Raw genomic sequence first — 17,286 nt, 5'->3', positions numbered from 1 at the left:
AGAGAGATGCATTCGAGGAGAATGAGAACACTTTGCTAAGTAAAACACAAAAAAGGAAGAAAATTTATGTTAATTGTGCCCAACAAGTTGAGCTAAATTGATTAATCACAATGTTTTTGGAAGTTTTGTTTTACTAACAATGAAAATATTTAACATATAAAACCAACAATTTGTTTTAGCATTTTGGAATCTTAAGATTGTGAAGCAGTACATAACCACATGGTGGCAGTGTAAGATGGGGCACAAGCTACAGAAAATTTAACAGAAGGAACTCCTAACTGTAAGACAAAAGAAAGGCACTTAGAAAAGCTTTAGATTTTAAATGAGGTCATTTGTAACTTATAAAACCTTTTAAAGTAAAATCTGATCTTTTGCATTTTAAAACAGAGTTTGACTACAGTATGTGGAGTTAGCACCCACTGATCTTCCACAGCTGTAGCTCCTATTAAAATCATATCAGTCTCCACTCGGTTGTAAACAGCCATTAGCTTCTCCTCTCTGTCCTGGAGAGCCAGTCTAGCTTCTCTCAAGTCTGCGTCTGCCCTGGCGTACTCCTGTGCGCTGAGATGTTTGTAAGCTACACACAATGTGCGATAGCCCTCCTAGACAGAGAGAGAAAAAAAATGTTACCACAGAAAACCTTGAGACTGTTTGGTGAAGAAGCTACAACAGTTTGTTTTTCACCCACGGTTGCGTTGCGTTCCACATGCATGCGTATCCTCTCCACCTCCTCCTGTCTGACTTGAGGGAAAATAGAAGAATCTGCCCCCTTGCAGAAAAGCAATATGTCACCTGGACACAAACATAAACAATTAGACAAGGTGAATGTTGAAAATCGACAGTAAATCAAATAAAAATGCAGTAAGTTAAAGTCTTCAGCTCACCTGTTTTGGATCTGACCATTACACTCATCCGCCTTCTCACAGGGTCAAAGTTTAACACATGAAGTAGTTCATACCTTCAAGTAACACAAAATTGAAATTAAGTTTAAAAAAGAATACACAAAAATCAATTATGACAATCCAAATGTTACTGACTTACGTTTCAACATCTTTATTCCTGTTAAGAATTTTCATGTTTTTACTTTCAAGGCCCAGAAACGTGAAGCCGTACCTGCAGATGGAGACAAATGACTGAAGATGTGACATTTCTTAGTCATGCATTTGTGTAATTTATGCTTTACTTTGGGCTAAATTTGATGATTAAGTCCTAAAACTACTGAACACTTAGAAGATATAAATATTACACAACATCATCCAAGAGTTTCTCAATGCAGACATATTATTGTCCTAGTGAATCGTGTGTGAGAGACTGCTGACTTGACAGTAAATAGTCACAAAACCTCATTATTTAAGAAGCTGACTGTTCAGATTCAGCATATTAAAGCAAAATTAGGGGGAAGGAAAACATGTTGTAACAGCAACAAAGCTCTCATCTTTTTTTACCTCATGGCTCCCTTAACCAGAGCAATCTCATCGGGCGAGGAAGCTATGAAGCCCATTTCCTTCTGTGGCGGGTCCAGAAACCCGTGATCGAGCCCTAAGCCATCGACCTGGTCAATCTGGTCAAACTGGTCATTCTGGGCTTGCCTCTGGTTTGTAGACTCTTTCACCTGAACTGTGTGGCACAGACAGAGGGCACGAAGGAAAAGCTCCTCCCTCTCCTAACAACAAAACAAAAACACAACTCATTAAAGGAAACTAAAATCAAACAAGTTAGCTCATTTCAACACGACTGAATTTACTTTTTATCAAAATAAGTTCTACAAAAATTAACAGGTGCTTCTTTCCAGAGCAAACATTTTTCCCACTTCATGTTAACTGCATATGTCGACATGTACAGGCCACACATGGGTGACCTATGAAGGGTCTTTCTGACCAATGAGCTATGTAATGGCCATATGCTAATGCCTGCATGACTTCTTGTACCAGATGGTGGGGCAACACAACACTCACCCTGCCAGCTTTCTGCTGGATTTTGTTTACAGGTCCATCTGTGACGCAAAACCCGTCCAACTCTGAGCTCCCGTCCCCATGCTTGTACTGGAAGCCGTCGATGCAGCACTCTATGAACTCCATGTTGTTCTGAGTGAGGGTGCCGGTCTTGTCTGTGAAGATGTACTCCACCTGCAGTAAACATCATGGAGAAAGCACAAAATGTAAAACAATAAAGAATTATATTAGAAAAAGAATTGCACAGCTTGTGTCAAATTGGTAAGGTGCAAATTATTGTATTTATTTTAAATGCTAAGTGTAGCTGCTACATAAAAATGCACTTTTGTGATGATCAGATGTATAAAAAGAAAATTAATTAACTGTGTTGCAAATCTACTGCTATGCATCTTTTATTTTTCTTTTTTTTTTCTGTAGCAGAAGTCACTCATAATCCAAGTTAGATTTTTTTTCAAGTATGCAAATTTTCTGGAATCTCTGCAACAAAAGTTAAGAAAACCCAAATGTTTTTATTTTCACATTTTATACTAACATTTCAGTATTCTTTTCGGGATGCAATAAATCCCATATGTCTAAGAATTCAATATGCTGCACAATACAGTTTAATAATTCAGAGGAGAAATTGCTTATTTGTTGACAAACTACTCCATCCAAAGTATTAAATATTAGTAATTACAAATACAACCACAAGTTAGATAAAATGGGTAAAAATTAAAAAGAATTAAAAATAATGAGACTGAAGCTGTGTAGTGCATAGAGTAAGCCAGTACCATACTTGCTCTACCTATTGCTGCACACTGCCAGTCTGCTGGCTGAAAGAGGAAACTTGCATTTATTTTTTTTTCTGCTTGCATAAATTGAAACCGGTAAAGAAGTGAAGCATAATCCATCTCTCCTGTTACAGTAACATTGTTGTAATATTATATTTGGCAAGCTCCTAGCAGCAGGCTCCAACAGAGGAGGTAGAGCCTCCAACATCAGCTTGTTTTACTCCTTGTGTTACTTTATTAAAAGCAGAGTAGCCAAAAGTAAAATTCTTTACACAACACGGCTAGTAACAAACATCTACCACATGTTTATTCTTTCTTTTTACTTAGAAATGTATGTTTGGATAACAAAATTAGAAACATAAAAAAGAAAAACGGTCAATCAAAAGTGTTATTTGAATGCATCTTGCGGCCTGACCTGTCCCAACTCCTCATTGAGGTCTGATGTGTTGACCAGCGCCCCCTCTTGGATTTCAGGGTCGAAGAAATCTTTGTCCCATGTAATGAAAAAGGACCCCAAGAACTTTTGCATCTCAACCGTAACGTACATGGACACCGGAATGATGAAGTTGAAGAGCACCATGAAGGACAGGAAGTCTGTGAACATTTTTAGGTACTGTTGATAAAAAAAAGAAAAAGAAAGTTAAAATGAGACACAGGTTCCCAATAACGTTAAAACTAACAACTTTTCTGCAGTTGAAACTTTCGCATGTAAAAGATAAAAGATAATAAAAGGTAGTGCATTTAATTGTGATATAAAATATAAACAAACATGCTGTCAGAACTGGAGGGGAGTAGTAGTTTTAATCCAGAATGTTTTTATATGTTTCTGTTTTAAAAAATATTAATCACAAATGTTTAATTCTTTACTAATCAACAAAAATTTTATTTTAATTGCAGCACTTTTTTATATACACTTTACAAATGCGAATAATCACCATGTCCCACCACTATTTTTTATAAACAACTACAATATTTCTATTTTAAAAGACTGATTTGCAACATTGCAAACAAAAATTCACAAACTATGGCATTATTTTATTATAAGGAAACAAGAACAAGTTATAAAAAACTAAATTCTGCCCCATTTTCAAGATAATGCCACCATGTTGGGTAACTTGTCTTATGCAGCTGACTTTTATAAACTGTGGGTCAATACCAATGACAAAAAATAAACTAAAATCAGCACCATTCAGTACACTAGTACAATGTCAGAGAAAGTACAGTAACTGCACTTGATTTTTTTATGAAGTTGACTTTGTGAAATTTTGATTGAACTGTGCTCTGTGTTGAGAACATTTTGTTTTTCAGCTGAAATCAGCTCCCCCACACAAAGGTTTATACAGCAAATAAGGAACAAGTTTCACAGTTAACTAAAGAACAAATACAAGGAGAAAGGAGCATGTAGTGAAGTCGGTCAGCAGTGGCCAATTCACATGTTTTCTTTGCGTCACAGTGTGTAAAACATCACACATGGAGCAGTGGCCTAAAGGCTGGAGCAATCACCAGTAAATATTTAACGTCACGGAGCTCAACAACGATGCATTAGGATTTAATGTTACAAATTTGCATTTAGAAGCTGAAGTGAAACCAGAGCACCTGGTCAGCTTTCGGTCTCAAAAAGGACATCCGCAGCCTGGTGAGTTTTATTCAACCAAAAGGTTATTAAGAGTGAATAAATAAAAAGTTGAAGACTTTCCAGAAGGTTGCATTTAGGTGGCAATTATCCTAAGAAATATAAAGTTTCAGTTCAACATTTAATTTAATTATTTAGCAAACAACTTGCCTTGCAAAATTACTCAACTGTTTTGCTTTTTTTTTTCTCATTAGTGCCGCAAACTGCAACATAGTTTAGTTGGATTTCATGTGATAGACACACACATCGTTTTCAAACGGTGCTTCCATTCTTGGCAATAATAATTTCCGTAAATGCAACTGAGTCATAATGACTTTTCAACCAAGTTGAAAAATAAATGCCAACGTGTTTTTGTTTCACATCATTTTTTTCTCTCTCAAAAGAAGCTGAAAGCTAATTTCCTCATATGATAGTGTACAAAACAAACCTTTGAAAACATAACTGCATGTTACCCGGTTATAAAGTAACTGTAGTTATTGACAGGGCAGATCTACACAAATCCATCTTTCAGTTAGAGCTCAAAACATAAACTGCTATCTAAATCATGTTTGGTTGACGTTTTGTTGTAGGGACAGCAATGCACCAGTTTGAAAATCATGCAGACGTTTTATCAATGTTTTTCAAAAACAAGTTAACAGCACCTGATTAGTTTCCTTCTCCTTCTGCGTTTTCTCGTTGTACCACGTCTCATCGTGTTTGCTCTGCCACACATACTTCAGTGTGGTGCACACAAGCGCTTTGCTCACCAGGATGAAAAGGTAAACCAGGAGGAAGGCGTTGATGGACCTGAAATAACAGTGTTGGTTACAACAAGCAGTGGGCCAGACCTGTTTAATCTCATCTGCGGTTCTAGCTACAGACATACTTCTCCACAGCGGACCGTTTTTGCGATTTTCCCTGGTAGTTGAGAGCCATTTTTGTCTCCATTCCAGTGTAAACTGCGACACCTTGAGAAAACCCCCAGAAAAAACAGAAAAAAAAGGATCAGCTTTCAGCATAAAAGCCCACTGAGTGACACTGCTTTCATTTGACTCACCACATATCTTCTGAGTGTTCTTCAAATTTGCTCCTTTCAGCAGCAGGTTTTCTGGGCCTAAAGATCTGCACAATCACATCAGTGGGTTAAACACTTGTGTTGCGATTCAGGAGCTGTGCAATCCACACACTCCTCTATTCTGTAAATGGGAACCTGGCAGGGCATCTGGCATCCGTTCTAAAATACGCAGTGACAGCGGGGCTGCAGTCCAGGTTTACGCCCGTCCCAGTGCTCTTCAGAAGGACAGTGGAATTTGTTTGTGGCCATTACAAAGTAGTCAATGAGAAATGCCAGTGGGAGTGCTTTGGAAGCAGTGGCTAAACCCCTGCCAGCCTGTTTTAATGTTAATGCTTGTTTGCAATGAAGGATCAATAGAGAAGTGATTTGTTAGAGATGCAAAGGGAAACAAATGGGTGCTTAAGGAACCATGTTTTGATTTTGCTCCCGTTTAAAGTGGATTGAGATTGCTGTGCATGAGAGCTCTCACCTCACGTCAGGCTCCTGACTGTTTCTGTAAATGTGCATACGGCCGACAAATCTGGAACAGAACAACATCCACTTAGTATATACAATGGAAAACAGATATTTAAATACACTGCATAGAAAGACTGATGACCTTCTTCTCTCATGACATTAAATCGAACTAAATCTTTGCCAATTATCAGCGCAATGAGAGAACATTTTCATGTATCTATTAAAATTTGGAAGTTTATGTACACTAAGTCCATCATGTCTATGAACAATTTGGGAAAACCCTACTGATGATGTCATGGACTGAGACGCCACCCAGAGAGCAAGAAGTCATAACTCTAAAAGCAATCTAGAAAGGTTAGCATTTGCAAAGGGACTCAGACAAGAAACTCAATTTGTGTTGGAGCAAAGCAGCATAAAACATGGAGCTTTTTCTATGCTGCTTTTTTTTTTTTACTTTGCCAAGAACTGCCAGCCATGATTGAGTAAGGTTTCTCAGCATAAAATATGATTTAGTTTCACCAGTTCTACCAGGAGAAACGGGTCAAAATACAAATAAATTACTGTGAGACGCTTGAGGAAGGAAATCCTAAATGCTTGACCAAAGTCATATAGCTTGGAGCAATCGTTTCAAATAAATCTCTAAAAGGTTTTGTCAAAATTTGTGGTATTTAGTAAATAAAAATAGTGTTGAGCTTGAATTATTGTCAGTGACAAGAAAAAGTTATATTTCTTTCCGTAAAGAGCATAAAAATATCCGATTTCAGCTGTCGCTGTATCATCTTCATGTTATTGCTAGGCATCAGGCTAGCATTTTCAAAAGACATCATAATCATGTAGTGTAAATCTGCTGAGACCACCTGGTGACTGACTTACTTGTAAAGGTCAGGCTGAGGCTGTTCACACTCGATGGTGGCACTGAGATACTGCAGATCACTCTCTAGGTCTGCCACTGTGTAGTGTGTCTAGAAGATGGAACAAACAAGCAGAGTAAGAACTGAAAGCCAGGACTGAGTAAGGTCAAACGGCCTTTTTAGCTTCCTGTTCTCTTTCTCACTCAGCTAGAGGAAGAGTGGGAGTTTAAAAAAGGTATTAAAATGCTGTGACAAATGAATATGAAGATAATAATGCAACAGATGAGAGAAGCATGTGATGACTGACTAAGATCTTCTGATGATATTAATAGGGATTAGGACAGTAAGTGGAGATGAGTGGCAGTGCATCTCACTTTATGGTTGGACTCTCCGTCCAGACTTGCTGTGGTAACAAAACATGTGCCATCATCTCGGCTGGACTGCAGCAGGATTAGATCACAGGGAAAGGTCTCATCTTCTTCTACTTCCACAATGTCTCCAACCTGAAGGGTTTACAATAAGTAAAATAGCACAATGAAGTAGAATAACAGACAACATACACAACAATGATTAATGTAAATTAAACAGTAGATTCAGTGGGAAATGCAATAGGAATTGTAAATGTTGGACAGAATCATGGATTTCACAGGGATTTAAACAGTAAATATCAGTGACTTTGCACTTCCTGTGCTTAATATTCAGAGGCGTGTCAGTGTGAATGCTTGCAGGCAGACACATGCTTCATGGCTGTCGGAAACATCACTACAAAGAATAGCAGAACATCTAAAGCAAATCATTTCCTGGAAGTTTAATTTTAGCTTAGCTTGCATACTGAAAAAAACCAGCAGTTTGACAGCTTGAAACTTTGGTACACCTGCATATAAAGCCCAACGTATAAACAACACCAGTTTATCTTGAGTTTCTCAGCCTCCGAATGCTGGAATGATTTTATAGGTTGCTTAACAAACAGAGCAAACCCAACTCTTAATATCGACATTAAATCAGAGTGAACAGCAACAGAAGACACATATTGGTATTGATTATCACCAGCCCTCTCACTCTAACAACTTCTCAGTGCAAAAACATTGTTATTTTTATTCCTGCTGAGCCAAGTTAGGATGTGTGTGCAAAAAGTTACCTTGATTTTAGCACTCATCTTCCGTATCCTCCGGCCATCCTCTAGTACGGACACCCGGTACTCGTTCACCTCCCGGTCAGCCTTGTGCCGCAGCCAGTCCTCATATCCCTGTGGCAATGTGTCAAAAAAATCTAAATTGGTTTATCTGCTGAGCAAACAAAAAAATGATAAACTTTCACTGACCCATTAATACCCACGAGACACTAAGAGCTCTGAGATCAATAGAAAGTCACAGAATGCGGAAAAAGTGGGGCATGGACACAATTACGACCTCTGAACATGACAAAAGAACAATTCCTGTAAGGTGACTGGTTGATGTTAATTGCCCAGAAGAACTACTAAACAGCAGACCATGAAGATATACTAAGCCAGGAACAAAATAATGCACATTCTGCAGTCAAGAAAGAAATAAAATCTGGTTTATTCTTAAAATACAGCGATGAAAGTACAAGAGATGCTGAGGGTAGAAAGAAAGAGTTCAATCCATGCCAACATTGATCTTGAGCCAAAATGTGAGATTACAGGGAAAGGTGATGGGAGGAGAAAGTCTGGTTGATTAACATAGAGGAATAAAGCCAGGGAGAAGATGAAGAGAGGCAGCAGAAATCACTTCAGTCACAGTAATGAAGTTGGGCACACCTCCTTGGAATCTCTCATCAAAACCTGGCTGGAAGTGCTCCGCTAATGTGAGTGGCCCCCTTTTATTTTTGCAGGGAAGTCCACCCACTATTGTCCATTTCAAAGTCCCAGCAGGGGAGCAACTAAAAACAATACACCTGACACTGGGATGTTGCAGCAACAGAGAGGAAGAAGCGGACACTCCCCCTGATCATTTGTATCTCTGTAATAGACTGGCTCGCTCATTCGCTCTACATTTACTCACACTTCCCAGGAGCCCGTTTCATCTTCACCCCAATCAGAACTCACCAGCAAAGCACATTAATACAGGACCCAAGAGAGCATTAGTCGAGTACTTTATACAAAAAACAACGTGGGAGTTGTAAAGGCAACAGAACGTAATGCGTTATATGGAGAGTGGGGGGCATAATGCAGTAGAAGACAATGAGAAAATGAGGACATTGCAATGGAGAGCTAATGACATTTCTGTTATCAGCACTGATCTGCCTCATTAGGCAGGATTTTACCTGTTTGATAGCAGTTACTGTGATGACAAAAAATAAAGGTAGGCCACTGGTGACTGGGCTGGTGGGGGTGTCCACTATCACCTGCAGGGAAAGAAAGAAAACAGTGTGCATTAAAGCATTAATTATAAATTCCCTCTGCGGCGTGTTTTTTCAATGGCAAGAACATTTCGTGGTGATAGTTGAAAGGTTTGGGTTAACCCTTAATCCAGGGGGAAATCCATTTCTCTAAGATACTTACACCACACCGCATATTTGGCCATAAGGAGAAACATGAGGGAGACATTCATATTTTGGAGGGAAGCAAAGGAGGTTCTGGGCCAAAGAACTTTTAATCAAGAGAGCCTGGGACAGAGTGCTTAATCTGCAGGCATGCCAACACTTTTGTGTCTCTGCCAAGCCATAGTAGAAGGCCAGCAAGGAGCTTTGTCAAATTCCCGTTATCTCGCCCCCCCGCTCTGTGGAGCGGAATACAATGTGTGCTTCCACTGAAGCTCTATGCATCGTATGAGTTTAGATCTGGTAATATCCCAAACAACCACTTCAAAAAAGGCTCCAACTGAAGTCTAATGAGACAATCAGTTCTATGTGCTCATGTGTCCCTAAAAACCAACTAACGGATTTACTCTGGCATCCTTGATCCCACATAATGCAGATTTGCCCCCCTACATCGTGCCACCTAAGTCTCCTTTCTGGCGGAACAGCCGGTTTCATTATGACAGCGTGCACAGACATGGCATACTCAACTCATTTATATTCTGGCAACAACAACTAGAAAGTTTTATGCTTCTGTGTTTCTCACTTGCATGACCTAAAAATGAAGCAACATTTCCAAATCAACAGGAATGCAAACCCACAATGATTACGCAGTAAGAAACCTGTTCACATGCAAATGCAAGTAAAGATGTTGTCAAGTCTAGCAAAAATAACTTGGGCATACATTAATCTGACACACACAGTGGTGCCAAATTTATATCAGTGCCAAAATTATATCAGTTCTTTGTTCAAAAAGAACTAAAGTAAATACTCATAACTCATCCATAAGTCATCCAGATGCAGTAGGTCTAAAACAACACTCCAAATGTATAGAAAGCAGTTTGCATGCATAAAAATGATACACATGTATCTGCTTCAAGTGTCTCAAAGCTGCAAGTTACTGTAAGCTGGTGGATTACTGAACTGAGTAACACATTGTTCTTTCTAATCATTTAAGTTATGCACCGATTAACAAGCTCACACGTCATGTTCCGAAACGTTATTGTGATTAAAAGTGGGGGCAATTGAAGCAATCTACATCGTCTTTTGAAATCCAATGCAAACAATTCTTAGCATCACAAAACTAATACTAACAAACAGTTTATGAGTTTGGAAGAGGAGTACATCAAAAACTTTTTCAGATGTCGGCTGCTGAAAACACTCTTCTTATGAGAAAATCTGTTGAGGCAGGATGAAACAAAATGTACAGATTAAAGGCAGTTCTGCCAAATAATGAATGAATTTATGTAGCTCTCTGAATTGATTGAAAGTAAGGACTCATCTCTGGCATTTACCAAGTGCAAATAATTGTGGCCTAAAACATTTAGGTTAGTTTAGTGTGGTTTAACGTCGGATGTCGAGGAAAAAAAAGAGGTTATTTCTAGTCTTTTCACAACAAGTAAACACAACATGATGTGATGTTTTATAAAATAAGCTTCACTTGTTCACATTTGGAGCCACATAAAAAGCATTTTAGACCAGCAAACAAGTTTGCAAGACAATAAAGTAAACTAAAGCTTCAAAAATGACCAACCATCCCAATCTTCAAGAACCCTTCACAATATTTAAATGTCAAATAAAAGTGGGAACAACCACAAGAACCAAAAAGAGGATACCCAGATGATGAAGCATTCAGAAGACCACACACATCTCAGAGTGAAGCCAAAGCATGCAAAGCAATCTTTACGCTGCACTTTGCGTCTTTTAAAGCTACTTTTAAACTACAGAACTTCAGAAGCAGTTGTTTAAACTATGCTTTATAAATAACCTTGGCTTGAACATTCTCAGCACTACTTTGGCGTATCTCAAGTGTACAATAAAGGACTAAAAAAAGAAACTGTGGACAAAAGGGGCTTTTTTTAGTGTCTGGATATAAAAGTTAGATCTAAAAGAGTACTTTCATTCTCTTTTCACAACAAAACTGAGAAGCTTGAGCTGACAAGCTTCTCACCCTCAAAAGCATCATGATAGCTTTTATAATTAAAACAGGAACAGAGGGAACAAGGCCGGAGCTGGTTTCCATTACATTAATTGGTCTGTTGATAAGTGCAGGTTTGTGTTACTAAAGGTTTTCTGCAGAGGGTTGTTTGGTCCTTGTTGTGGGGATAAACAGTCTGAACAAGATGAAACTGAAAAGTTTAAACTTAAAGAATAATGTCTTGGAAAGAAAGACATAATCAAATATACATCATTTTTTAGTAAATAACACTGTAATGAGTAAACAGACTTTGAAAGCTGTGCATTATCAACAGGTCTCCTTGATGAGCTGGGCAGCCCACTGAAAGCTAGAGCTAATAATCCTAAATGTTGGATGTAAAGTCTGAACGATGACGAACAGCTGGAGCTAAACACAACCTGAAGTGGATCTGAGTTACATTGCTGCTTCCTGTTGAAATTAGATCTAGCTTCCTTAAATCTCTCTATTTGAACGACCTAAGCCTCAGATACACAAATATCTGTGAGGCTGAAGAAGTATAAAGTATTTGAGAAATGCTACTTTTTAAGTTTTAAAGTCCTATTAAAAACTAAGCTTTTCTATTATTGAACCAGCTAACATGCAGAATGTCTTGCTAAATTTAACTCTGCATGGCTTTCAGGCAGGTTTTTTAACAGAACAGCAGAATTTAACTTTAGAAGAACTGCGGTAATATGGAAAATCACATTGCATTTAAAATAGCTTAATGGTGGCGACTGATGCCACCGTCCGTGAGTGGATAACTCAATTCAGGCCTGTCTCAACACTACACTTTCACTGGGTTGTTCATTATGCCAAGTATATTTACATTTAGGTAAATCCATCTGAAGTGAGGCAACTAAATGTTTTACTGCTGTAGGTAAATACAGAAAAAGCTTTAGTTCTTTCTCCACCCATTGTCTTCCAAGACTGAGTCATTGGCGGAACAGGTCAAGGAGGGAAACCCGTCTCTCTCCCTATTGACACTCCAGTCCATTCTGGGGGTCACAAGGCATTCAAAGGTCAGAACCTGTCCCTACCGTGAGTTCTGGGTCTGCACCAGTGAGTCCTGGTAGGACATGTCTGGAAATCCTGATCAGATGGCCAAACAACCTCATCCAGTTTATTTCAATGAAGAGGAGCACCAGTTTTCCCCCAATAATGCAAAAGGTACAGTAACCCTACAGAAAAAGTCCATTTCAGTTATTTGTATCTGGTATCTTATATTTTTAGTCACAATCTGATATCTCGAAGAGGAAGGTCGCAGCGCAAACATATCACTGCATCAAGAGGTTTGCATAACGTGCCATTTTCCATGTCACTGAGAAATTGTAACCGCAAACAAGAGTCCTTAAACTCTGGCTTAGCTGTTCCCCAGACTGTTGAGTTCTGGTTTCACTTTACGTTGCTACCTTTTTTAAAAAAAATTGCACAATGGGGCTTGGAGTTTCACATTAGAGTTCCCTATCAAAAGATGCCCTGCATGATTAGAGTTATAAAGAAATTGAGTTTGTATGCCTGTATTGTAGGCCACTATCCAGGTTTTATAACTATGAAACTGTACAGGGCTAAAACCTTCATTGTTATACAAGGCTTGGTGAATTCCACAAATATCTAAATGTTTCGAGCATCATGGTTTTTTCAAAGTTAACTTGGGCTGCAACACTCAACTGATAGGTGTAAAAACTCCCTCATAGTCCAAGAGACTCATTTCGATTGGTGACAAAAATGGCAACATTTGTTACATTTTCAGCTGGTGGAGTTGGCTTTCACTCTGCTCTATGTCAAACAATCCAAACCCTTTGAAAAACCTGTTCAACCCTTCTCATATGTGGCGGAGCAGCACCAAGAACTGCTGAAGTAAACGACAGCCAAACTTAATAAGAAAACATGAGCACAGCTTTCTTCTTCACCAAATATAAACAAAAATGGAGCGGCGTCAGATTTTAACGTAGGATTTCTCTTTTATCTTTGTTAAAAGACCTCGAGCCATTTCTTCCAGCAGCTCTAGACTAGGTGACTTTTGTTTAGGTTGTATTTACCCAGAATGGACTGTGCTGTAGTTCTCATCCTGCTTTTGGAGCGGACTCCGGTCCACTTGTCATTCACATATGCATTAAACTGCACCAGCGTTCACTTCAACCAAACTGAGACAGAGGCTTTTAGGTGAACCAGAGTTTGATTACACTTTCACACCTCCCCAAACAATCCGGACTTTCTAGGCAAACAAACTCAATTTGGATTGAAGTGGACGAATCAGGGCTAGTTGAATGCACCATAAGAAAACAAAAATCTACCCAAGTCTTTCAAGTCCAGTGATTTTCCCAAACAGTCCTCAGTCGTCACAAATATTCCCCACATCATGTTTCCTGCACAAAAAACACTTTCAGTTCTCCCACCACCTTTCTCCAATGCACCAAATGCAATGCCAGAAAATATATAAATAAATAAAGTAAAACTCTGCAGTATGAGTGAACTGTGTACTCCTGCTGATATGCGGGTGTGATTTCAGAGCAGCAGAGCACAGCAGCACTTCATCTGATGCAGGAAATGTGTCAGGGTGAGCAACAGACAGCAGGTCTCCGGGGTCCCCATTTCTGTGCCGTGGGTCTTGATGTCCTCCTACCCCGGCAGCCCCCGTTCCCTCCCGCTCTCCCGTTCTCATTTTCAGTTTCTGTCTCTCACAGTGCTCTATTCCTGTTCGACTGAACTCTCAGGCAAAGACATTCAGGGGCTATTTATAGAAGAGTGGTGCTTTTTTATCAGCCTGTGTCTATTTGTGTCGCTGTGAAGTACAGAGGGCTCCCTGGCTGCTGACGTCAGCAGCGCAGCGCTGCAGAGACACGGGGGGCTATGTGGGATAGAGACTGAGAAAGAACGACGGCAACCCTGACAATAAAAAGGGGAGACAAAAGGTTGATGGAATGGAGTCGGAGATTGGATGGCGTTAGGGTATTTGCATATAGTCTCTCTCAAGGGATGTGAGACGGTTTATTTCTGTCAGAAAAAAATGCAAGCGCGAATCAGCGGCGCGACGTGTGTACCTGTTCCTCGCTGTCTAAAATCCCGGTGAAACAGAAGCGAGTGCTCACCATGAGGAGCTTCCTGCAAAGGACGGCTTTAGCAAAGAAGTGCCGATCATGCTTCAGCATCAGTAAACACTGTTAACATCCCGGGGACACCCACTGACTCATGTTTCCAGGGAAAAAAAAAAGCAGAAATGTTCCTCTACTAATACTCTGCACCAGAAATCTGCATCATGTGGCAACATGCAACTGAAGAAAACATTTATGTTGGCTTACACACACTGAATATTGTGCGCCCTTAACACCTGCTTTTTTTCCCACGAATTCACCTGGGGGGGAAAAACACCAGCTTAGGATAAATTTGAAGCAAACTGACAAAATGAAAAGCATAAATCCCGAGAAGGTGTTAAAGATGATCAAAGGGTTGGGAGGAACTTTAATTATTTGGCCCAATTTAAGATAGTGAGAGATGTCAAAAACAGAATGGTGATCTGCCTCTTTTGGCTGCAGAACTGGACTGAAAGGAGCTGTCAGTTTCAGCTCATTTAGTCAGTATGACACCTGAGAAAGAAGATCCAGCCCCATGAGCAAGCCCAAACTAGAATCTGTCTACTTTAGAGACCGCTCTGGCTCCTTTTAAAAGGAGAGTAGATAGTTCCCACTTTAAGGGATCAGAAAAAAGACACTACAGCTAACAGAGGAACAAAAGCAGATGCGCTCTCAAACCCCTTCTTCACTTTTGATACCACACAAGAGGAGAACAGTAATGTCTATACAAATAGATCCTTGGGTTAAGAGCTATTTACAAACTGGACAGTTGTAGCACAATACCACCCGCAGATAAGTGGATATATTTATAGGTAATAAACCCTTAATGTAATCAGTCACAGATCTTTATTTTCATTTTTAATTTGGCTCTCATATTAATATTTAATCAGTGTATTTACTTCTTTACACATATTTTTCTTAAAACACAAGGCGTCCAAAATATCCAAGGTGTAATACGTGCTGAATAGAAACATGTGTGCTTCTGAACCATTACAGAAGTGCAAATTTCACACATACTGTAAAAGTAGGTGTTAGCACAAATAGATACTGCTTCACACCACTTCCTTGTGCAAATATACATTCTGCACCACAACTACTGTGTAACAGGATTCACTGTGTCCTTAAAGGCACGGACCCACCCAGACACGTACATGCACCATCAAACCTTTTTATGGGTTTAGCATACTGAAAGCTCGAACTTACCTGTACCAGGAAGATGATAAGGAAGTAAAAATTGGCAATTCTTCGAAATTGTTCAAACAGGTTCTTTGGTAGAAAGTTCCAGACTGTATACTGCAAAAGAAAAACATAAATACAAGTCAGATATTTTACTTATTTTTTTGTGTGTTTTTATTTCATATACCCAACGTTTCAGCAGAATATTTGAACACTTGATTTGGTAAAAGACAAACCAACAAATGAAAGCGACATTCAAAACAATGTGTGCTTGTAAACCTTCTTGATGTAGTCATCAAGAAAATAGGACTCCCAAATGATATTCAGTTTTTAATTAAGAAATGTTGATATACAGATGTCTATTATTTTTATTCATTTCTGAAAAAAAAGAAAGAAAAGAAGATTTAACTGCAGGAAGAAACAAAATTTAAAATCTATTTGGACTGAAGAAGGTTTGCCACATTCTTCACTTTCAGCTGTGTTGATGTTTTAAGGATCTCTTTGCTTGTAAAGCCTCTTCATATCAACACACAGCTTCCCATTCAGATCAAACCTACTTCTCAGTCAGTTCTGGATGGATTTTATGTTATGTTTTGAGACCTCGCCGTGCTGCAAAGTTCACATTTGCTTAAGCTTTATTTGTTTGTTTATTTATTTTACATATCTCATAATTTCATCAAGCACCAGTTACATGGTAAAACTCATGGTGCTTTTCATGGTAGTGAGCCATTACATTTCCGACTCTATGCTTCCGTCTGTATGAGGTTCTGTGGGGATTGCTATAGTTTCCCTTAGTTTGACGATGGAATGTAATGCATGTTTGTTTTTTAGCTAGCTTGTCGTTTTATTTACCTGCTAATCATGTAAAGCACTTTAAACTGTCTAATTGCTGAAAATGTGTTAGATACAATTACCCTGCCTACATTTGGCTGATGTCAAGCATGCCTTCTGTTCTGGTGTCCAAATAATTAAATTTTAGACTAATGTGACCAAAGAACATTACTCTTCTGTTCTAATTTGTGTCTGTCGGCAGAGGTTTCGAACGCCCTCCACCTACACAGTGTAATGGATGATCTCTAATTCTTTGGGTAGAGGTCTAATGCATTCGTACGAAAATTATTTACAAGTACCCTTGTATGCAGCTTGTTTATGTCTGGAAATGTTATGCTCTGCCATAAAAAGTGTCACCAAAGCAAACTGGAGACTTCCCAGCTGTAAGGAAAATCAGCTTTTGGGAACTTGCTACAGTGACAATGGAGAACAAAGGTGGGGTGCACCAAAGTTTAATGTCAGTGTTTTTCATAATCCTCTCTACACTGAATTTAAACATTACGGGTACAGAGAACAGGACAGAACACATGCTTCTGGCGTTCAGCCCTGATGCCACAGGCATGCTCACAGAAGCAGACATGAAGCCAGACATCGCTACGATGCCAAGGCAAGTCTGTCCGACATATCGTGGGAAACAATAAGAGCCGTTTCCCGCACAAGTGAAATTTCACAATCCAAGCCAACCGGATCATTACATATCAAAACAAACCCCCAATAAGTTTAACGGTCACTTATTGAAATGCTAGAACATTTTGATCAAATTATTGCGACAGGGGAAACCAGGTGGGCTCAGTGGTAGAGCCAGTCCCCCTTCTGGAGAGGCTACAGTCATCAGCGCAGCTGTCCCAGGATCGATTCCCAGCCCTCCTTCTCCGATTTGAGCTACTAACGAATAAAGGCCACCAGTGCCAAAAAACACTTTAAGAAAATGTTAGAAGATTTTGACATTCCTTGCTAAATAAAGAAGAAATCATATTTCAATTTATACATTTCTGCTTGT

At 39.2% G+C, this 17,286-nt stretch overlaps 1 protein-coding gene across 4 annotated transcripts in view; it reads right to left on the bottom strand.

Moving 5' to 3' along the window:
• The window catches only part of atp11c (ATPase phospholipid transporting 11C (ATP11C blood group)), a 54,671-nt gene that overhangs the window by 12,721 nt on the left and 24,664 nt on the right, over nucleotides 1-17,286 (bottom strand). For all 4 annotated transcript variants that reach the window (XM_088009407.1, XM_088009408.1, XM_088009409.1 and 1 more), the window contains exons 3-18: nucleotides 15,483-15,572; nucleotides 9,000-9,080; nucleotides 7,855-7,962; nucleotides 7,091-7,219; nucleotides 6,739-6,827; nucleotides 5,879-5,929; nucleotides 5,392-5,456; nucleotides 5,221-5,302; nucleotides 4,997-5,141; nucleotides 3,138-3,335; nucleotides 1,956-2,126; nucleotides 1,446-1,663; nucleotides 1,042-1,113; nucleotides 885-958; nucleotides 689-792; nucleotides 421-602 (exon numbers count right to left, since the gene is read on the bottom strand). In XM_088009407.1, the coding sequence (XP_087865533.1) occupies nucleotides 421-602; nucleotides 689-792; nucleotides 885-958; nucleotides 1,042-1,113; nucleotides 1,446-1,663; nucleotides 1,956-2,126; nucleotides 3,138-3,335; nucleotides 4,997-5,141; nucleotides 5,221-5,302; nucleotides 5,392-5,456; nucleotides 5,879-5,929; nucleotides 6,739-6,827; nucleotides 7,091-7,219; nucleotides 7,855-7,962; nucleotides 9,000-9,080; nucleotides 15,483-15,572 (1,859 nt within the window). The remainder of the gene's footprint in view (nucleotides 1-420; nucleotides 603-688; nucleotides 793-884; nucleotides 959-1,041; nucleotides 1,114-1,445; nucleotides 1,664-1,955; nucleotides 2,127-3,137; nucleotides 3,336-4,996; nucleotides 5,142-5,220; nucleotides 5,303-5,391; nucleotides 5,457-5,878; nucleotides 5,930-6,738; nucleotides 6,828-7,090; nucleotides 7,220-7,854; nucleotides 7,963-8,999; nucleotides 9,081-15,482; nucleotides 15,573-17,286) is intronic.

Source organism: Poecilia mexicana, unplaced genomic scaffold, assembly GCF_051168715.1.
Source record: "Poecilia mexicana isolate PSO_F unplaced genomic scaffold, ASM5116871v1 scaffold_10, whole genome shotgun sequence".
Classification (NCBI taxonomy): domain Eukaryota; kingdom Metazoa; phylum Chordata; class Actinopteri; order Cyprinodontiformes; family Poeciliidae; genus Poecilia; species Poecilia mexicana.
This window is presented reverse-complemented; position numbering and strand designations above follow the sequence as displayed.